Here is a 23867-nt window from a genome sequence, read left to right as displayed (position 1 = left end):
ATATAAGCTATTTCAGCTGGAAAAAAAACGATTATTTGTTTTCTCTGAGCCGTTATGCTTCCTCTACCATCCCCATTAAAGTCAGCAAGTTGATTCAAACTTTTAAAAGTCCACGTGAAAAGGTGATAAAATTTAAAACATTTACCCATGTGACATTTTACAGTATTTGTACTCACTGCTATCTGGGAAGTACAGTGTTATTTGCCCTTACATAACACTGTATAACTGTAGCTTTTAAAATGGAATGTACATAGTCTGGTCATGTATGTTAGAAGCAAAAGATAGTTGTTATTTTCTCATAGCACTTTTAATAAGGTACTCATGCACACAGATACATACAGTGCTATTATACAGTTTGATGTTGTTGAATAGCCCATGACTTGACTTATTACAATGTAAAAGCAAGCACAATGGTAACTGCAATCCCTGCTCTGGGAAACAACAATGATCAATAGTGATGGGCTAATTTATTCGACAGGGGCGAATTCGGGTCAAATTCCCGCGATTCGCTGCTGGCGAATAAATTCGTGAAAACGCAGCAAAAATTCAGACACCGACGTCTAAAATGAGACGCCGGCGCCATTTTGCAAATTCTTTTTGCAAAACGCCCCAAATTCACCCATCACTAATGATCTACCCTTTGGGAATCACTTTGTGCCCACTACCCACTAGAGTGATTCTGAATTGTGCTGCCTATGGGAGCAAGTATGGAATGAATGCAGAGGCCCTAGTTCTCCAGCTACAGTATATAATATTAAAATTGGAAATAATTGCTAGAGGTACCTGGGGAGCTCTCTAAGAGACAAGAGCAGTGATTAAAAAGTGGGCCTGTACCAAATCAAATCTCACAATGTCTGTACCTTGCAGCTTTATCTGGAACCACAAAAAAAACTCTGGATGTGCTTTGCTGCATTATCAATATTATTTGCAAAAATATAATTAGTTAAATGCTAAAGCTCATTCTTGGTGCAAATGTATCACATTCTTAAAGGGATACTGTCATGGGAAAAAACATTTTTTTCAATATGAATCAGTTAATAGTGCTGCTCCAGTAGAATTCTGCACTGAAATCAATTTTTCAAAAGAGCAAACAGATTTTTTTATATTCAATTTTGAAATCTGACATGGGGCTAGACATATTTTCAATTTCATGTGACTTTGCTCTGATAAAATTCAATCACTCTTTACTGCTGTACTGCAAGTTGGAGTGATATCACCCCCCTCCCTCCCCCCCCCCAGCAGCCAAACAAAAGAACAATGGGAAGGTAACCAGATTACAGCTCCCTAACACAAGATAACAGCTGCCTGGTAGATCTAAGAACAGCACTCAATAGTTAAAAACCCATGTCCCACTGAGACACATTCAGTTACATTGAGAAGGAAAAACAGCAGCCTGTCAGAAAGCATTTCTCTCCTAAAGTGCAGGCACAAGTCACATGACCAGGGGCAGCTGGGAAATTGACAAAATGTCTAGCCCCATGTCAGATTTCAAAACTGAATATAAAAAAATCTGTTTGCTCTTTTGAGAAATGGATTTCAGTGCAGTATTCTGCTGGAGTAGCACTATTAACTGATGCATTTTGAAAAAAACATGTTTTCCGATGACAGGATCCCTTTAAAGGCAAAGTAAAACTCAACAAAGAATTAGGCTAGAAATGCTGCATCTAGGCAAATGTAGTAGCCCAATGATGCTGCTTCCACAGGTCTTTTGCAGTTAAGATCGACTCCTCTGAAAAACATCCCAGTAGCTCATTGTAATGTTGTATACAGCTGGGACTAATAACTTTTGTAGAAAAGGGTTGCTTTAGCGAACATTCTACCCGTATAGCAACTTGTAGTTGAATACTTAAGATTCAAATTCAAATTTTCGAGTTCGATTTTTTGGTCAAAACTCACAAATTGGAATAATCCAAACTCAACTTCTAATTAGAGATTTATCATACCTTGACCCTTCCCAAGTTCATGTAGAAGTCAATGGCAGAGGTCCCGTGACCAATTTGAAGATGTTAATAGCCTTCCTGACATTCTAGTTTTTTTCTGTGGAAAAACTTCCATCGTGTTTAGTCAAATTTGATTCGAATTCGATTCAAGTTTTCAGGTCGGTAATATTCGTTTGAGTTTTAGACGTTCGAGTTTTTTCTGAAATAAAATACTATTTGAGTTTTTGAGTTGATTCTAGGTATGAAAAACTCTATAATTCGACCTTTGATAAACTGAATAAACTGAAGGTTAACGGTATCTTACAGATGAACATAGTAACAGCTTTATTCACATTTAGTCACTAGCACAGCTTCTCCAGTCTCAGTTGTCACACAAGTCCCAATAATTATATCATCAAATACAGAACAATGATTCCCAGGCTGTTTGGCCCTCTCCTGCTGCCTACCGTTTTCTTCCTTTAGCTCAGTTGGCTCTACAACAAACAGGTTTTTGGCATAGGATACAGCTTGCAACAACATTACCTACCTTGTCTCAGCTTCCTATAGACAAGCCCCTTCTTACTCATTGTTGGAGCCTCTATCTCTCATGTTGAGCTCCACAAATCTGGCGTATCCCTAGCTAACCTAACTACTTGCTTCACCTTGGTACATCTATAAGATGACCAACCTCAAACTCCCTGGTGTCATCCACTTTATCTTTCATTAAGTCAGCCAAAGAGATAGTAGCCCACTAGACTCTCCCTTATGTAGCTTCCCTAAGGAAATCTCCTCTTCAATGTCACAGAGGAGAACCTGCTCTAGAATCTCCCTAGCATCGCCACCTGGAGACTGGAATAACAATAGCAAATATTCACATAAAATATAATGCTCTGGGCAATTGTTAGATACCTGAGCTTAGGAACCAACAGATAATATACACAATATTCTATTTATTGTATAAGGTAGATTAATTCATTCAGATTCACAATACATGGAAGCTTAGAATCCAGGGCTGCTGAACCTGCATGCTGGTACAGTACGTCCAGTATATATAATTTAGCATTTCTAGCCATATTCTTTTTTTCAGGTTTTCCTTCTACTTTAATGCCTGTATGGAAGAATGTATCACACTCAGCACATATATAATTGTGCTTCTGTAGAATTTTTAATGGTATCTTTCATTTGGGAATGGATATGTTTCTTTTGTGCAGGGCTGCTGATTCAGAAATTATATTTGGCCCGTTTATATTAATGCGTACCAAAACTAATAAAAGTTATCTAGAAAAAATATTTTGATTTTATAGATAGGAACACACTGAATAATCTTTTTCTAACACAGAGAAAGAAAAAGTATCCTGCACCTGCTAGTAATCCCACCATCACAGTGGAACCGAGAATAGTAGGGGCACGTTTTTTGGCGACACGGAAGGCAGTTGGCAGGACTGCTGAAATCAGTATGTTGTTGACATTCCCTAATACTCGGTTAAATGTCTTTCTTTGCAGGATACGTTCATAATATGCCTCTAAGTTAGGGCGTTTGCCATTGCCCCAGTTTCTTCTTGCAAATCCCAGGAACCTCAGCCGATGTAAAGTCACAGCTAACGAGACATCTGCCAGGCTAAAAAACTGTCCACAGAGCCAAGACTCACTGCCTTCTTCTGCAATGAAAATACACAAGAGCCATGAATATCCTGTAAAATATATCCTTATAATACACAAAAGCCATGAATATCCTATAAATTATACCCTGATGTCATCAGTTATAAACGGTGAGTTCTGATGTCATTTCTATCACATGATTCACTGAAACTTGTGTATTATAATAAATAAAGTACCCCCAGTTGCAAAATATGAGGATATTAGAAATTACCTCAGAGTTCCATGACCTGTATAAAAACACTCAGCCTTCGGCCTCGTGTTTTTATATGGTCATGAAACTTCTCGGTAATTTTATATTTTACAAGAGGGGGTACTTTATTCATTATATATAATACACAAAAGCCATGAATAGCTTGTAAATTATATCCTTATAAATGGTGAGTTCTGATGTCATCAGTTATAAATGGCCTCGTGTTTTTTTTATATGGTCATGAAACTCCTCAGTAATTTATAATATCTTTATATTTTACAAGAGGGGGTACTTTATTCATTATATATAATACACAAAAGCCATGAATATCCTGTAAATTATATCCTTATAAACGGTGAGTTCTGATGTCATCCGTTATAAACGGTGAGTCCTGATGACATTTCTGTCACATGACTCACTGTATTATAATAAACCAGTAAACCCCCGATTCTCTAAAGAATCGTTAATGAAAGAATGGTAACAACAGTGAGGCAGCAAAATGCGATGGGTGCTGATTCACTCGGCATCCCCAGGCAGCAACTGGCGACGCTAATTTGTGGGGATGTAGAGTGAATCTGTGCCTATTGCTTGTTATTACCTATCTGCTATTAGAATTCTTAAATTTTGAGTTTATTGGTAGTAAAGTGTTACTGAAAAATTTCTTTATAAACAACATTTTTTGTGAAAATGTTCTCCTGTCCTTGAATGAGTTCTCCCTGGTGAGCTGTACTTAAAATCTTGACTTTAACATCAGATGAACGCTGCACTCTTGAAAATGCAACATAAAGTTGACCATGACCAAACACAGGCTCAGATAGGTAAATGCCGACTTTATCCAATGTTTGTCCTTGTGATTTGTTGATTGTCATGGCAAATGCAGCCTTAATGGGGAATTGTCGTCGTTTAAGTTTAAAAGGTAATTCCTGGTCAGAACTGGTAAGGTCAATTCTGGGAATCAAAACAGTATCACCGCTATGGGATCCTGTAAGCACTTCTGCCTTGATAACATTTTGTCTCATGGTCTTCACAACCAACCGTGTACCGTTACATAAACCTTGCTTAGTGTTAGGGTAGGGGCACACGGCGCGATTTCGCCGCGATTCTGCGCTGGGCGAGTTGTCGCTGCGTTTTTTAAGCCGAAATAGCTTTGCTAACTTTGGCGCTGGCGTCAATGCAAATCGCGGCGAAATCGCTGCGCTAATTCACACGCGGCGATTCTTTTTCTACTGTCGCCCGGAAACGCTCAGCGAGGCAACTTCGGACGACAATAGAAAACGAATCGCCGCGTGTGAATTAGCGCAGCGATTTCGCCGCGATTTGCATTGACGCCAGCGCCAAAGTTAGCAAAGCTATTTCGGCTTAAAAAACGCAGCGACAACTCGCTTAGCGCAGAATCGCGGCGAAATCGCGCCGTGTGCCCCTACCCTTAAGGTTTCTTAACAGCATGACTATTGTTCCTACTTTGAGTATAAGATTGTGTTGTGGTAATCCAGCATTGTTGATAGTGTTTAAATATTCTAATGGGAAGTTAAGTTTCTCACTTTCGTCTTCAGAATCAATACAGTCAGTACTCAGAAAGACACAGCTTTGTCCAGGAAGTAATGCAATCACTTGGTTGTTTATCATGTCAACATCAATATTTTTTGGAGATAATATAGCCCGTTTTGCTAAAAATGGCCACCCACGCAGGTACGCAACCGGTTCCCCTCCTAGAGTGACGCTAGCGCCGCCATTAGACAAACTTGCAAAGGAGTAGCAAGATGGCCGACGCTTATACAGACTTTAGTGGGCGGATGACAAACTCGCAGAGGAGTAGCAAGATGGCCGACGCTTATACAGACTTTAGTGGGCGGATTTGGCAGTGGGCGGATGACAAAGTCGCAGAGGAGTAGCAAGATGGCCGACGCTTATACAGACTTTCGTGCAGGTACGCAACCGGTTCCCCTCCTAGAGTGACGCTAGCGCCGCCATTAGACAAACTTGCAAAGGAGTAGCAAGATGGCCGATGCTTATACAGACTTTAGTGGGCGGATGACAAACTCGCAGAGGAGTAGCAAGATGGCCGACGCTTATACAGACTTTAGTGGGCGGATTTGGCAGTGGGCGGATGACAAAGTCGCAGAGGAGTAGCAAGATGGCCGACGCTTATACAGACTTTCGTGCAGGTACGCAACCGGTTCCCCTAGTGTGACGGTGAGCGCATCTGCCTCCCTAGATCCTAACCTTCCAGCGGTCGCCGCCTGAGTGAGCAGGAAAGAAGAGGCGGCGGGAGGCAGAAGGAGACGGTGAGCGCATCTGCCTCCCTAGATCCTAACCTTCCAGCGCATCTGCCTCCCCGATCCTAACCTGTTCTGATCCTAACCTTCCAGCACATCTGCTAATCGAAGGCCGCATCTATGTCTTTCGGCTGAAGTTGCGCGCGCATCTCATAGATCCTAACCGAAGTTGCGTGCGCATCTGCCTCCCCTCCACTCGGGACATAGATAGGCCTTCGGTTAGTATATAGGATAATGTACCCCTAGTTGCAAAATATGAGGATACTAGAAGTCACCTTGAAGTTCCATGGCCTTCAACCTCAGGCTTTTATTTGGTCATGAAACTCCTCGGTAAATTATAATATCCTTATATTTTATAATAGGGGGTACTTTATCCACTATATATCCATCAATATGAGCATTACAATGTTTAACATGTAGTAAACACTTTTAGATACTTTTGCTTTCGCAAATACATAAATGTTTAATGTGCTGTGCAATTTGCACCCATAATGAAACTTTAGAATTAAAGGGAAAATATAAATTGTTAATCAGTCTATAAACACCTAATAGCAATGACCACTACTTTACATCAACAGATGCTCCATGAGCCATCCTACATAGGAGATAATCACTGGATCTCTTGTAAGCTGCATACCCTAACAAAGGAGATTGTGGGAGCAGTAGAACATATTATATACAAGGGGTATTACATACAAGGGGTCTGCATGCTTCCAGTTTAAGGTGGAACTCACCTGGTGTTTCTTCATTTCTTCTTTGCAATTCAGTTTCAACCTGATCCAGGACTTTCTCGAGTTCCTCAAGGATTTTCTTCAGGAATTTTATATTATCATGGTCCTGCAATTTTGTCTACAAAGTAAAACACACATGGTCAGAATAATTAGCTCTGGCATGATTTCAGCAGCATTAAGGAGGCAGCTCACATGAGATTGTGAATATAGAAAATCAATTGTCATCTTCTTGCGGAACTTACGCCCACCAAGAGCATATCCTCTAAACCAGAACCCCCAACTAGCAGTTGCAAGAATTCCCCCTAGCAGATGATATAATGTGCCATCCTAAATCATCAAACCGGAGAAGGAAAGTCATATCCCACTTGGGGGTAACAAATGTTAGGCACCCCCTAACATAGGTGCTCCTATCAGCAGAAAACTGAACCTACCCGGGGTTATACCAGTGAGCACCAAAACGCGATCTTCTTCCTGCATCTTCTTTCTTCAAATTTCCCGGGGCAGACGAATGCACAGTAGAACAAAATAGCCAGCTTTTTCATTAAAGTTCGACTTATCGTTCTTACGCGCAGCCGCGAGAAGAAAGAAGAATCTTCTGCACATTGTCATTTTAATATACAGGTATGGGATCCATTATCCAGAAATCCGTTATTCAGAAAGCTCCGTATTATGGGAAGTATGTCTCCCATAGACTACATATTAATGAAATAATTCAAATTTTTAAAATGAATTCCTTTTTCTCTGTAATAATAAAACCTTACCTTGTACTTTACTCAACTAAGATATAATTAATCCTTACTGGAGGCAAAACAAGTATATTGGGTTTATTTTATGTTTAAATTATTTTTTTTAGCAAGATATGGAGCTCCAAATTACAGAAAGATCTGGAAAACCCCCAGGTCCCATACATTGTGGATAACATGTATTCTCACGTAAAAAAAATTATGAGTAAAACATTTTCCCTTACAAAACACACCTTCCACACCAGCAAAGAAAATCCATTTTTTTCCAATTATTCATAACAGGTTCTGCCAGATACTTCAGTAGTTGCATAGGCAAAGTTGCAATTGCTATTGTGTTCGCCGGTCATGAAATCAGGAACATAAGCATAACAAACAGTTTTTTCAGCTCACTGCACCTACTTAAATAAATATCTTTTGATTTTATGGTGCTTATGTACTATAACCGTGTAGTACTAGGCAATGATGAGTGTAAAGTATCTTATTTAACCCTGTGTTGGGGGTATGTTAGTAAAACTTTGAAGTTTTTTTATCTTACACTGATAGGATCAGTTCTCTGCATATATTTAATACACAAACACGATTTTGCAGAGAGGGTAATAGCATGTCCTGCCTGTGCCCCTCTTGCCACACTACTTGATCTAAATTTAAAATACGCCTAGCAATACCTGCACATAATATTGTGCTTGTGTATAATAGAAATTATAGGGACCCATAGGGTTAATGTGCCCCCATGGCTTTAAATTCCTACACTTCCTGATCTCCCTAATTGCTGGGCAGATGCCCATGTAGCTAGTTGTAATTTACATATCTTAATTATTGTCCAAGAGGTGTTGTGACCACATGTCGTCACACTTTGGTATAGTGATTGTGAAGGGGTGGATCTTCCTCTTTGGCTTCTAGTGTCTGACCCAGCTGGATGTTTCCAGGGAGCCTGGGTACAACAAGGCCCAGTAAAGTCAAGTTGCCCTAGAGGGACCAGTACCTCTAAAGAGTAAAGTCGGGGAGAAGGGACCCTGTGAATGAGTCTAGTTAGTGACAGGATTACTATCTGTTATAGACTCTCTAGTAGAGTAAGATAGTGAGGAAAGAGAGAAAGAGTGGCTTTGTGCTCCATCAAGGAGGTGTAGCAGGGAGTGACTTCCCAGGCTTTAAGATTTGCCTACAGTGAAGGGACACAGTGGATAGGGTGTCAGGCTTTAGGTTCTCCTCCCTGACCCCTCCACTGGGTGAGATCCAGACCACGTGTGAGGTATTTCTGCCTGGAGGTATGCTGTATTGTCTGAGCTTGTATGCACTGTAAGTAACACTGTGGATCATTTGTCTCATTTTAGGGTAGATAGCATGGGGTAACAAGATCTGTGAAGAGTGAGGAAGCCCACATTGACAGGGGCCCACAAATTGGATCTTTGCCCAGAGACCACCAAAACGTTAAAACAGCCCTGCACAAAGAGCCTTGAATAGCATAAGAGAGAAATCTGTCTTTGTCTACAAACACACAACATCAGCACAGGCCAAAATGGACCCGACTATTTTAATAGGCACATATTACTCTCCTACAGATACACATGTTAGAGGCCACAGCAAGGAAAAGAGATTTATCTACAGTGTCCAAAGCAAGATAAGTGGAGTATGACTCAGTGACAATGCAAAACGCAATGGAAAAGAATCCTACGATCATTACATACAGTACCATACAGGAGTTTAACACTTACTTTGAGACGTTTCTGTTTGGCTACATATGCGTCTTCAAGATCAGGATTTTCTTGGGCGAGCTTCTTGAGTTCTGATTCAGTGCTACCAATCTGTGCTATAATGGCAAGAGGAAATAAATAAGAGGAGATAAAGCTCTCAATAAAGTTCACAAATCAAAATTTGATTTTGAAATGTTATTTATTACTCAAACCAAACACTCAGAGTAACACAATACATAAAATATTGTTGTAACACTCACATCGAATCTTAAATTCATGTGAAATTCCTATAGATTCGACCAAGCAAAATTTATTTAAAAAAATCATATTTTTAAACTCAGATGAATGGGATTGACCCGAAAACTCGAATAGAATTTGGTTCGAGTTTTTTCTCTGAAAAAAACTTGAATGTCAGGAAGGCTGCAAACAACTCAAAATTGATCCCTGGACCTCTCTCATTGACTTAAACAGCAATTCGGGAAGCAATTTAGTTGGCGGATAGCCAAATGAGTTCTTAAAGGGCAAGACTATGATAAATCTCAAAAATCGAATTAGAATAACTCAAATTGAATTTTAATAACTCCTTAGTCTAATTTGACAGTTTTGACCATAAAAAATTGTGAAAATTCGAATTTCGAATTCAACTTTTCAATTTGACCCTTGATATATTTGCACCTAAGCCTCCTCTAGGCCTGGCACCCATGGCCTGCTCTGAGCCCACTAGGGCTAACTCAAAAGTATGGAATAAACATACCAAGCTCCATACTTTAATAATGGGTGATCATCTCATATATTTTTTATATTTTTATGTTTAGCTGAGCTACATTTTAACCTCTCTCATGTGCATCCATTATTGCTATACCGCTGAGCAGATTCCCAGATGTTTAAGATAACTTTTATTTGGTTATGAATATACTGCCATATACTGTAGTGATTAGCTGATGTTAATCACTATATGTGATTTTTGTACAAAAATGGCTTTATAAAACAAAAAGCTGTACAGAACATGCTGGTTCCAATTAAAAGTGAGGTGAGATGCTACTTCTTTCCCACAAGGAGGCACTGTGTAAGCACATAGTTATGTTAACATTTTATATGTTGTTGAATTCCCTGTTCTTAGCAACGTTTCAAATGGTCTATTTTTTTTTTTTATATATATATATAGTTTTTGAATTATATGCTTTTGTCTTCTGCCGCATTCCAGCTTTAATATAGGGATCACTGACCCTGGCAGATGGAGAATTATTGCTCTGTCAAACTACAGTTTTTTATTATTGCTACTCTGGCCAGACAGGGCAGGAATAAGAATGCTGAAATCCACAGGCAGATTTCATCTCCTGACAGCTAGCAGAATCCTTTTCTCTGTTCACATCCAGAAGGCTTATGTCGGCTGTGAAGCAAACACACTCAGTGGATTCAGCGAAGAAATTCGAGGCTTTGCATTTCAAGCTGAAATCCACTGAGTGTGTTCGCTCTGAAGGTAATACAAGGCTTCCGGATGCGAACAGAAAAGAGGATTCTGCTAGTGGTCAGGGGATGAAATCTGTCTGTGGATTTCAGCAGGCTGATTTCTGCACTGTCTGGCCATAGCCTAATACTTATCTTTCTGTTCATGCTCTCTTCTATTCATCCTCCAGTGTTTAATTAAAACTACTGCCTGGTTGCTAGGGTAAACTGGACCCTAACAAACTGATGGCTGCTGAAATTCCAAAATGAAGAGCTGTTTAACAAAAAGCTAAATAATTCAATAACAACAAAAACAGAAAATTACAGCTAATTGCGAATTGTCTAAAATTATCCCTGTCTTCATCATAAAGTTAATTGAAAAGTGAACAGCCCCTTTAATGTAGGGATTCACAGTTGGTTTATGAAGAAAATTAGTTTAACAAAGTTGGCTTTGATGGAAAGTTAGAAGCTCTCAAAAATATGTATTGCTATTAAAAACTGAAATGCACAGTATATATATATATATATATATATATATATATATATATATATATATATATATATATATATATATATATATATATATATATATATATATAGCTAGACTGATAAATTAAAGCTCGAACCCTTAAAGGAACAGTTCAGTGTAAAAATAAAAACTGGGTAAATAGATAGGCTGTGCAAAATAAAAAATGTTTCTAATATAGTTAGTTAGTCAAAAATGGAATGTATAAAGGCTGGAGTGACTGGTTGTCCAACATAACAAAACAGAACACTACTTCCTGCTTTTCAGCTCTCTAACTCCGAGTTAGTCAGAGATTTTAAAGGAACAGTTCAGTGTAAAAATACAAAACTGGGTAAATAGTATGTGCAAAATAAAAAATGTTTCTAATATAGTTAGTTAGTTAGTCAAATAGTCCCTACTTCCTGCTTTTCAGCGCTCTAACTCTGAGTTAAGGTGGCCATACACGGGCCGATAAAAGCTGCCGACAGACCGTGTCGGCAGCTTATTGGCCCATGTATGGGGCCCCCCGACAGGCTTCACCGATCGAGATCTGGCCGAAAGTCGGGCAGATCTCGATCGGATGGGACAAAAAATCCCGTCGGATCGCGGCCACATCTATTCGTTGATGCGGTCCTAGGGCCCACGATCGGATCAGCCCAATATTGCCCACCTCAAGGTGGGCATATCGGAGGGAGATCCGCTCGTTTGGCGACATCGCCAAACGAGCAGATCTCTCCATGTATGGCCACCTTTAGTCAGAGATTTTAAGGGGGCCCATATGGGACATAACTGACCAGTGAGTTTGTAATTGATCCTTACCATGCAGCTCAGATTCAAAAGCAACAGTTATGACCCATAAGGCTCCCCCTCACATCACTGATTGGTAACCAATTAGTGGAAACCAAGTGAGGAAGGAAGTAATGTTCTGTTCTTTTCTGTTAGACATCCAGTCACTCCAGCCTTTATAGATTACATTTTGGCTAACTAACTATATTAGAAACATTTTTTATTTCTTTTTTGCCCAGTTTTTATTTTACACTGAACAATTCCTTTAAAAGACAAAAAGGCAATTTAGTACTATATATTAAGCTGTATAAAAGAAAGGAAAATAAGTATCAGTAGGTTAATAGATATTATATACTCACTGCGGATTCTAGATGTTGCATAGGCCGGTATCATTGAATCCACTGTCAGCTCTGGATGGAGAATGCAGCCGTGGGTATATGCATCCATTGGCAAGGAATCTAATAGCTCCCTGTAATGCTGAACCCTGGGGTAATACATGCTGCCCTCTTCTGGCATGAGTCGGGGTGTTTTTTCTATAAGGAAAATATTGCAGAGTATTCTGTTTTACAAAGGCTAGAAATTAAAATGAATGTCAAATAAATGCTAATTACTAAGAAGCAAAGTGTAATTCATTTTCATTGGAAATCATCTATTTTTTAAATGTTATGAACTATAGTTTAGATAAGTGAAAATGGAATTAAAACTATTTGTTAACTTCCATTTAACAAACAGCCACTCAAAGTGAGAATTATTTATGGGATTTATTGATTGTTTAAATATATACAGTATATCTACAGTATATATATCCTTAAATAAGAGGTTTGAATGAGATTACCATCGAGAAATGTTTGTTCCAAATAATCGATGATCTGAGTGGCCTCGCAGATAATATTTTCTCCATGAACAAGCACCGGCACTTCTCCCGACGGGTTAAGGCGCATAAACCATGGTTCATTGTGCTCACTCAAGGGGAGACTCACATCGTGCTCTTCACACTTCAGGGATTTTTCTGCTATGACCAAACGTACCTACAAGGAACACGAGTCATGTCATTGCAAAATGTGATCAAAATATGAAGTGTTTTATTTAGTCTCAAAGCAAAGTACCCAGATTAAGTGAGTTCAAGTAGTCTTGGGAAAGTCTAATTTACTTCAGTTGTTAAATAAATTAGAGAGACATTTCTGTTTATTTCTTGGTAGACATTGGCCTGCCTACTGTTGAACAGTCATTTGATTCTAGCTGGGCCTTACCTGAAGTGAGTGAGTGGCCAGTGGTTGTTTTATAGAGCAACTATGCAGTCTGATGATGTAACAGCAATAAAGTAGAAAATATAAGGCAATAAAATGGCCAGGCTACAGAGCTGTGAAGGAGTGCTACCTGCAGTTGTTTTGTACAAGCATTGCTTAAACTATTGGATAGTTGTATGCTAAGGAAATCCAGTTTATATCTTTATTTCATGGATATCAAATGGATCGATGAACGATACCGGCCAGGGCCATAGCTCCTCTTCACTTCCAGCTACTCTTATCATTCAGGCTGTTGGTCTAAAGCAAGGGTACAATAAAAATGTGACCATACCATATATATCTACTTGTAGGATATGCATTTGTTTGGCTCACAGGCCCATCAGTAGAATACCTACAATTCAGATATGCAAATTAAGGATCTAATGAGACGTAGACCACAACGTGTCTGACTGCTGTCAGCTTTCTCCAGTGCTTGTTAAGTGAGCAATAAGGGGAGCGATCTTGCGATATAGCACATGCACCCCAAAAAGTCAGGGATGTAACTTTTCCAACGCAAAGAAAATTTCAGGCACCTGCTGCTATTTGGGGGGGGGGGTGAGTCATGGGTGAACTGTGATTTTGCACCTGTTGCCATTCACCTGCTTCTTCCCCCAGGCACAAAATTGTGAATGACTACGATGGAAGCAGCCGGGATCTGTATATGACCCCTGAAGTTATTCTACTGAACTGAATGAAAAGTCACCTAGAGCAGTTTTAATTTCTACCATAACAATTCCATTGCTCTAATTTTGTGCTACATAGACGGAAACAGATAGGAACACGTGTTTTTTTTCAAAACTAATTAGCTAAATTTAATTCTAATGAACTAAATATTACACATGGTATAAACAAAAGTGTAAATAAAAAAATTCTTATTGTGATGATGGTATTTTAATCAACAAGAAACTGACACTAGAGACAAAGAGAAACCACATTACAAAACTGAAGATCAACGTAGCTTCCTCATCATATCAATAGAATATGGCCTGGCCTGGGCATTTTCACAAACCTGTCTTTGTGTCTGCAGTGCAACTTTCTCTTCTGTCTACATAGAGGCATGGACGAAAGCTGATCCTGTACCAAGTGCAAGTACCAAGCATCAGGCCTAGCCACAGCTAATCTCAATAAGAGGGGAGTGGAGCTGAAGATTAATAATGCTCTCAATGATACACTGTATATAAAATATACATAAAGGGGTTAGGAATAATTCAAAGAACCATATAGCAAATATGAAACCTGTAGAACTTTATACAGAAATAAAGGAGTGAAGCAGCATGCGATTTCAGAACATCAGTGCATTAGTATATTTGTGTATATATATATATATATATATATATATATATATATATATATATATATATATATACCTCTATATATATACCTCTAGCCACAGCTTTAATTTATTAGACTGATCGATTAACACGAGGTACTGTTTTAAAAATTTAACAATGAGCAGCTGCTGCAATGTAAATAATACACAGACATGCACATGCTTTAGATTGTAAGCTCTTGTGAGCAGGGCCCATTTTTAGTTTGTAACCCTTGTTTGTTGTTAAATTATTGTAGAAACCCTGTTTGTTATAAATGCATGTATAGCACTGTGTAACTTGCTGGCTCTTTATAAATAAATGATGATGATCTAGAAATGGTTATTTGTATTCTGTGTTGGCAATGTTTACAGCATCCGTGATGTGTATGGGCCCTTCTCATATGTACAAGTACTCATGATGCCTGCACAGTTCATTCCAGTGTTTTTATGCAACAAAATAATAATAAATAGTGCCATAAAGGGGACAGAAAGAAAGAGGGGAGGGGGGGGGGCTATACACTGGCCCAATAACCACAACCCACAGTCTAAGGCCTTAGAATGATAGAGTGAGCTGTCCAGGTGCTGAAGTCGTTAGCAGCAATGCAGAGCTGCACTCACCTTCTGAGAAGAGAATGAATGAGTCCAATGGTAGAGGATGAGCTTGCTCTCTGAGCTGGCTGTAGCTGGATCGGCAAGATCAGACATGTTTAGCCTTGAAAAGGATGTTCAGTCAAGCACTCTAGTATCCAGGGAGGCTGTCAAAGGCAAGGCTTGTAGGCGGGGCATTGTGCACAAGCAAGCTCAGCCTCAGGGTCCTAATGCATCCGGCAGCCTCGTTGCTGACTAGTAAATGAAGCCATAACTCAAGACCATACACATAAAAGCATTTTTCTTAAACACTTTTTTCAGTTCAATTGTTTTCAGAAATAAAGAAATTGTTCAGAAATAAAAGGCTTTTTCCAAATTACTTTCCATTTTTTATTTTGTTTACTGTTTTTCCAAAATCTAAGTTTATAGTTTAATGTCCCTGTCTCTGGTGTGTCTGGCAGCTCAGTAATTCAGGTGCAACATTGAGTTGATAGATTTCTCTGCAGCATCTCTGGAGTATTAGCAACTATTGTATCAATTCTAACAGCTGCCTGTAATGAAACCCAGGGACAAAGATATGAAATTTATCAACTAAACGTATCAATTTAGAACAGTTTACAGGGTGAAAAATTACACTTTACACTTCAATATTAGAGAAACGGTCACACATAGAAAATAGAACGTAACTGGAAAAGTTTTATTTCTGGTGATTTATCTGAAACCAACTGAACTGAAAAAGTGTTGGAAGGTGAACAACCCCTTTATGCAGGCCATAGACGTGCAGATTTTATTCTTTGTGTGACGAAAGAACGTTTTGTTTCGATGTTACGATCTACAACTAAACATTCAGACAGCAATCGTACGAAAGTTATGTACGACAAATAGTAGTGACAGTGTCCCATTGATATTGTAAGATAGGCAATACATGCAGAGATATTATCGTTAGTCGACAGAAATCTTCTAACCTGTCCAATCAACTAGACGACAGATCGCCATTATTATGACTCTACACATCGTTTGAAAATCGTACAACTATTTCTTTGCGTTAATGGTCAGCTTTAAGTTCTGACTGGCACTTTGCGGTAATTCTTATAATGGATAAAGAAGGCAGAATGGAATCAGTCCGTTGACCTGTAGTGGAACCTGTTGGACAACCAACACAAGTGTAAATACCAGCGGTACATCACTATACGTTCAATAAAACTATATTCATATAATAGAATACAATTTCAGACTAAGTTTCTGCTTGGTTACTTTTATTTGTCTCTTAAGCCTTTTATATTAATATACAAGCCACCATTTGGGAACCTGTCATCTAAAGACTGCAATACCCCCAGCATTAATTATATAAATATACATACTATATATATACATTATCCCTGTTGGAGAGATACTATACCCCAAAACTGTCCTTCTCCGTTGTGTTTCTGATTAGTACTATCTATTGTGTTTTTACTTTCATACAAAAAATTCCATGTAATTCCCTGTTTCACTGACCATATCATAACACAACAAAATAAAATAGATGTTTACATTATTCAGGAAAATAGATGAATCAAACAGTTCCAGGTGGTATTTTTAAACTGCAGTTTAAAAATACTGCCTGGAGCTGTTTGATTCATCTACTTTCCTGAATATTGTACCTTAAGGTATCTTAAGGTGTAACACAGACACCTGAATCTGCAGCCATAAGGAATCAAAAATTGGTGCCTGAACCAAGAACTTGTTTACTATTGATGTTTACATTATCACAATACAGACAGGCAGCTTGCTCACATACAATGATTATTAATACACCTTAAAGGAAAACTATAGTCCCAAAATGAACACTTAAGCAACAGTTTATATTACATTAAGTGGCATATTAAAGAATCTTACCAAACTGGAATATATATTTAAGTAAATATTGCCCTTTTACATCTCTTGCCTTGAACCCACATTTTGTGATGGTCTGTGTGCTGCCTCAGAGATCACCTGACCAGAAATACTGCAACTCTAACTGTAACAGGAAGAAGTGTGGAAGCAAAAGACACAACTCTGTCTGTTAATTGACTCATGTGACCTAACATGTATGGTTTGTTGGTATGTTTGTGTGCCCTTATTTTTTAAAATGGCAATTTTCTATTTATGATTAACCAATGGCACATACTACTAGAAAAGTATATTAATCTGAAAATGGTTTATTTACATGAAGCAGGGTTTTACACATGAGCTGTTTTATGCAATATATTTTTAAAGAGACCTACATTGTTTGGGGGTATAGTTTTCCTACACAGAAGAATCTCCTGAAGCGTATCACCAATAGAATGGATAGAAAGTTTCAAAGCACCTTTACCATATAACAGGGAATGTGAGTGTAGTTACAATTTTGGGTGCAACACAGTAGAAAAGGCAAATCACATGTCATAAACTTATTGCAGCAAATACCCAATGATCCAAATCACCACAAGGAATACATTAAGGGGCCTGTCTATCAGGTGTGCAAAAACACTGAAGACAAACATCACTGGTTATTTTGCCCATTGCAACCAATCAGATCTTTGCTTTTGTTTTCTAACTTTTCCGATCTGCGCTTTTCCTAAAAAGTTTTGTACAGATTTTATAGCCCCATTATTACATATGGGGGCTAGAGAGCAATAGGACTTGAAGCATTCTAATGTATCTGCCAGTACAACCATTCAGGGAGAGAATACTCAATACAGCTCTCATTTTAGCAAACCCTTTTGCAGCTTTGAAAAATCTATTTTTATTTTGGACACAAAAAGCGCACTGCTTGCAAGAAATGGAACGTCTTGGTGACTTCTAATATCTTATTTTTCACTTTTCCTTGTACGCACTTAAAAATGTATCTCTGTGTTTTGCAGCCAAATTACCTGGGTGTCTCTAATAATGGCAGATATTCATAACTAGTAGAGAATAAAATTGAGCTAATAAATAATGCAAGCACTTTGAAGAAATAGTGACTGAGGCTGTTTGACCACTAGACGTCACTCTTTCTACATATATTGTCTTACATTTGCATTGGATAGCTCACAGCTACTGCAAAAATAGGAATTGTCACAAATTGTATATATGAGAAAGTGAGCCCCCTTTTATGTTTGTGCTATATCACATAGGACCACAAACTAACATTTATCAAAATGGCATAATTTGCTGGTTTAGTTTACACAGTTTTTTACCGATTCCTTCTTGTCTTGTTCTGATTTTTTCAGGAGCCTGAGATACTTAATATTCCTGTTATTTATATTCACGGAGGTGGAGGACCCAAAGTGTTAGTGAGAGTGAGAAATACAAAGCTAAGCCAGATATAGTTCTTCAAAACTGACTGGCTGATTTAAAGGCAGCAATGCAAACATGGCAGAGATAGACAAAAAAAAACGTATCTGGGTGCTATAGAGTTTCATCTGTGAGTATTACATAGTTAGAATGAATGATATCAAAATGAACATACTGAACAAATTAAAGGTGCAGTATACATCCTTGTTCAACAAGCGTTCCATGATTAGGGCTCGTGCCGAACATACTTTTTGCCTATTCTTTTTAATCATGAAAAATCTACATTTTATTAAATTAAACAGGGCAAAAAGGGAAACTGAAGCTACTCCATGTTTGGTCCTTGCAAGGTACATAACTACTGTATATTACCAGTGCACAGATAATCTCAAAACAGATTTTAGATGCTGAACTTTCTGATTAAGGAAACCCACTCCGGGAACAATACCTAAACTAACGAGGGGTTTTCTTAATGATTGCTCAAGCCAAAGGGAAATAAAAATCTAGTAAACCATGCAAATTTCCTATTACAAGTGATAGGACAAGTGCAGAATAAATATTCTTAAAATTAATTTTCCTTTTCAGCTTGGAATCCTTATGTTTCTACAATATAGGAGAGGCCAAATTCTGATTGCTCATTTAAAACCTTATTCATGTTTTCTTTTTTTAAGTCCAGCAATAACAGAAACAGCGGCTTAGAGTTGTTCACCTGCAGAACAGCAGCAAACGGGTCTCTAGAAAAGGTCTTGGTTGACAAGTTCTTCATAACTAGAAATATTGGTGCCCAAGCCTAATGTTTTAACCAAAATGGTGCTGAGTATTTTCTACTACATACAAATCAACTTACACTATTTTATCTACATTGTAAGCAATTAAATAAGTCAACTTTTTCACAGTTATTGAGACTAAAACTTTAAACCTATGTAAGTACTGTTTAATGTCTGTTTATATGCTCAATCCACACCTCCATCCTTAGCAAACTAATATCTTCCTATGGGTTTCAGTTCCAATCTATGCTGACAATTCCCAGATATACATATCGTCTCTTAACCTCTCACTATCTCTGCTATTTCATGTCACCAGCTGTCTGTCTGTTTATAATCCAGAGTGCTTTGCCATTACCTAATACTAAAGAGAGTAAAAAGCAAGGCTCCATTTTCACTCCATCCAATGACATATGAATTGCCCACCTAGCATGTCTCTTAATGCTTAATTAAACCGACTCCATGCATTTGTTTAATCTCCAGGGGAAATGTGCCCTTCTTGCAAAACAGTCTTTGTAGCACAACTGATCAGATCCCTTGATGATAGAGAAGGGAAGCATGTCCCATATATGTCCAGCTTGACTGAGTTACTACACAGACCAAACCAAATTGAGTCATCAGCATAGTTTGCCCAGGGGTGACTTCGCCAAATCCCTTGGGGAGGGGGGCATACATGCAAAGACAAAGAATTAATTTGACAATAAAACCCACCAGTCAAATTATACTATGTATGGCCATCTTTCTCCACTCCTGAACTCTGCAGACACAGAGACAGTAGGGCCAATAGAACCACTTTGCACCCAGTCATCATCACACAGTTTTAGGTGGTTACAGCGGCATTGCAAAAATATTGTACATGTAAACCCCCAACAGCCTAGACTCAAAGGTGTCAAAGAGAAGGGAGACATAACCCCTAAAAAACTATTTTAAGGTCAGTATGAAGTACAGTCCACCAAACATTTTCTGTCTTCTTTTTCTACATACAGTTAGTTCATGGGACTAATTGACTGTAGTGTGTGATAAGGACCATACACTGCAATCTCCACTAAGGTAGTGGCTGATGTGAATGATTACCTCTGTGAAGCGCTATAGAATATTCTGCCGTTATATAAATAACCGGATCTAATAATATATTTAGCACAGGTTCCCTTACCTTGTGACCTACTAACAATAAATACAACAACTGTTTCCCACCCAGTCCTAGGGTTCCTGCTTCATACAGTGTTCTCGCCAATAACTGCGACCCAATTTCCTACTACATGTCTTATTACTTGTTTTTACATCACAAAATTTAGTTGTATTTTATTGTATTTATCATATCTTTATATTTACATTATACATTTTTAGCAAGTAGGTGTGTATCCACGACACCTCAACAGTTTAAAACCTAGGCTGGGAGTGACAGCAGTTTAATTTCAGCAGAACAGCTGACATAACTATGCAAGTTTTGAGTTCCAGTAGCAGTCCCCTGTTTCTATCTCCTATGCAGGCTCACTGGCACTTGCAGGGCTAGGTCAAATGTTCTGCTGAAAGCTGGCTGCTATGAGTAGTACATGACTCATACAGCCTGCCTTGCTTTGGAACTGTCTCCAGGCATTTACATAATTTTGTGCATCCCTGTTCAGGAAGCACACCCATATTGTCATATATGTTTAATTAAATATGAATAGGAATTATTCGGATCTATTATTTCAATTTCTAACTCAGTAGACCGTTGAAGGCTGATTAAGGGTTGGTTTCTCTTGCCAATTACAGTTCTTGCAAATGGATCCTAAATATTCGGTATAGTTTATATCAGGGTTGTCAGATTTGTGACCCCATGAACTACAGTTTATAGCAGTCCACAGTGGATTGCTGGCTTGTGTAATTCCCAACCCAACCAGGAGTTGATATGATATGATAATCGCTATCACAGAGCCTGGCATATTCTATGAAATATAAATAAAAAAGGAAATGTTTGGCAACCTGGTTTGTTATAGAGTGTATATATAAAAATGGGAATGTATCAGGTTTGTTACTGGTGATTCTGCCTGTATATATATAGTTTCTGTGACTGTAAATCTACCTACTGATCTCCTATGTTGGCTAAACATAAAATATAGGCCTGCTGCTAAAATACAGGGTAAGGTGCTTGCTTCGTATCTCAGGAGTAAATGAGGCTTGTGCACATTAGGGATTTGCTGTGTATGTCTGTAATACTGAATAGCTGGGAAGCTTAAGCTCAAGATAATATTATTCCAATCTGCACTGTCATGTTGAGCGTGGGCGATCTCAGCACAGGTTTCTCTTTCTATTTTAAGGTTATTTCAGGTACTTCTGCACCATTTATGGCTCTAGGAAAGGGATACTTATTATATTAGTGCGAACATGTGATACCTGATTCTCCCACATTCTGTGCTGATGAGATGTGTTTCAGTAGGGAAACACCTATTTGCAACTGTCAGTAACTCACTGCAGAATTGTTAGTGCAAACCAGCAAACCCTAGGAGCCGGGGTACAACATTTTCACTGAGCCACCTCCCCCAAGTTCATTTGCCAGTACGTATTTCCACACCTACCATCTTCTTAGTTCACAATATCTCTGGTGGGCACCCTTGAAGATGTCAGCCCTGAAGCACCCCATGAGATGTACTATCTGAACTATTCTGAACTATTTCATCTCTTACCTTACATACACTACTGTTATAGGATGAATAGGTCATATTCCAGTTTATTAACAGTTATATAACCTTCGAAACAATCTAATATATCATATTCAACATCCATTTGTTAACAGAAATGAAATAGCAGTCAAACGAGTAACACTTGCTTAGTAACAGTTGCTTAAAGGGATACTGTCATGTGAAAAAATGTTTTATTTCAAAATGCATCGGTTAATAGTGCTGCTGGAGCAAAATTCTGTACTGAAATCCGTTACTCAAAAGAGCAAACAGATTTTTTAATATTTAATTTTGAAATCTGACATGGGTCTAGACATATTGTCAGTTTCCCAGCTGCCCTCAGTCATGTGACTTGTGCTCTGATAAACTGCTGTACTGCAAGTTGGAGTAATATCACCCGCTTCCCTTCTCCCCCCCCCAGCATCCAATGGGAAGATAACAAAATAGCAGCTCCCTGACACAAGATAACAGCTGCCTGGTAGATCTAAGAATAGTTCTCAATGGTAAAATCCAGGTCCCACTGCGACACATTCAGTTATATTGAGTAGGAGAAACAGCCTGCCAGAAAGCAGTTCCATCCTAAAGTGCTGGCTCTTTCTGAAAGCACATGACCAAAATTACCTGAGTTGGCTGCCTACACACCAATATTACAACTAAAAAAAAAATACACTTGCTGATTCAGGAATGAAATTTTATATGGTAGAGTGAATTATATGCAGTCTAAACAATGTAATTTAGAAATAAAAGTGACATCATAAAAATCATGACAGAATCCCTTTAAGTATTCATTTTGGGGCTATAGTTTTCCTTTGGCTTAGTGTGAGGAGGGAACGCTGCTCAGGTGAAAATGGCATTAACTCAAGGCGGTGGAAACAATGTTGGACTTGCGCTGCAATGTATGGGCCAAGTATAAAAAAATTAAACATTAACTTTACTCAGATAACATGTATACACGTGTTTTGCCTACATGGCACATAAATATACCGTAGGTGAATTCTTCCTAATAGGCTTGATATAATGTAAACCCACCCCCCAGCAAATCAGCCTGCTTAGGGTGCATGATTGGCAGGTCCGGACTGGGATTCACAATAGGCCCTGGCATTCCAAGGACATAGAGGCCAAAGCAGCCCCACACCAGCCCAATAAATAGTGACTGTCTATGGCAACTTATAGCAGCCCCTCTGGCATTTGCCAGAACCCAGTCTGGACTGGGCCTGATGATTGGTGCTCTGATGCTAGGTTGCACTTACACACATGGCTGAATGATTCATTATTGGGGCTCTATTTTGGTCAAATAATTGACAGTTTGATGCATAATGTGAAACAGACAAAGCACACTTGGGGCAATAAGAGCTGTTGTGTACATAGTAAAGAAACTTGTTGTTCAGAGTGGGATGATTTCTTTGTCCTGCTGTTTCATAAACACACCATCCACCGTGTATTAGTATTCACAAATGGAGAAAGTTGAAACAGACTGGAACATACAGTAGGCAGTACTTTTGTCTGCAATCCCTTTATTGGTGCTGAATCATTACATGTTTTGGGAATATACCCATTTTTCAATTGATTCTGTTGACATCGAAAAAGGGGTATATTCCCAAAGCATGTCGTAATTCAGCACCAATAAAGGGAGATTGCAAAAGTACTGCCTATGTTCCAGTCTGTTAAAACTTCTTATTGTTGTGTACATAGGTTTGAACTTCCAGGCTAGAAGTGACCAGTCGTTGTATGGCAGCACGTGTGTTTGTTTTTTCACACTATAAGGAATTGAAAAACGTTGTAGAGACCTATTTAACCACAGCATAACATTTCAAACTGGTGAAAACTTGCCCTATGTAGACAATCTCTTTTTATTCCTGAAGGAGGGGTTGTCCATACTTTGGTACAGTTTATTATATTTCTCATAGAGTTTTCTTTTTAATCTCTTTATGTGTGTTGCATTCGTATGCATTTTAGACTGCATGGTATATTTATAGAAGAAATGCTTTTTATTTCACAACCTGTCAAGAGCTGTTTTTTTGGCAGGATGCAAATCTTGCAT

The 23867-nt window shown here is 38.5% G+C and overlaps 1 protein-coding gene across 1 annotated transcript; it reads right to left on the bottom strand.

Annotated features, from left to right (window-relative positions):
• Positions 1 to 2854: 2854 nt before the first annotated feature.
• gdap1.L (ganglioside induced differentiation associated protein 1 L homeolog) lies at positions 2855 to 15335 on the bottom strand. The gene is made up of 6 exons (XM_018268081.2): positions 15160 to 15335; positions 12782 to 12974; positions 12306 to 12479; positions 9231 to 9325; positions 6779 to 6893; positions 2855 to 3577 (listed from the first exon to the last, which is right to left on the bottom strand). The coding sequence occupies exons 1-6, from the start codon at positions 15244 to 15246 to the stop codon at positions 3198 to 3200; spliced, it is 1044 nt and encodes a 347-aa protein (XP_018123570.1). The 5' UTR covers positions 15247 to 15335; the 3' UTR covers positions 2855 to 3197.
• Positions 15336 to 23867: the final 8532 nt, after the last annotated feature.

This window comes from Xenopus laevis, chromosome 6L (assembly GCF_017654675.1).
Source record: "Xenopus laevis strain J_2021 chromosome 6L, Xenopus_laevis_v10.1, whole genome shotgun sequence".
NCBI classification, from domain to species: Eukaryota; Metazoa; Chordata; class Amphibia; order Anura; family Pipidae; genus Xenopus; species Xenopus laevis.
Note: the sequence above shows the minus strand (reverse complement) of the source record. Positions and strands in the feature narration are given on the sequence as shown.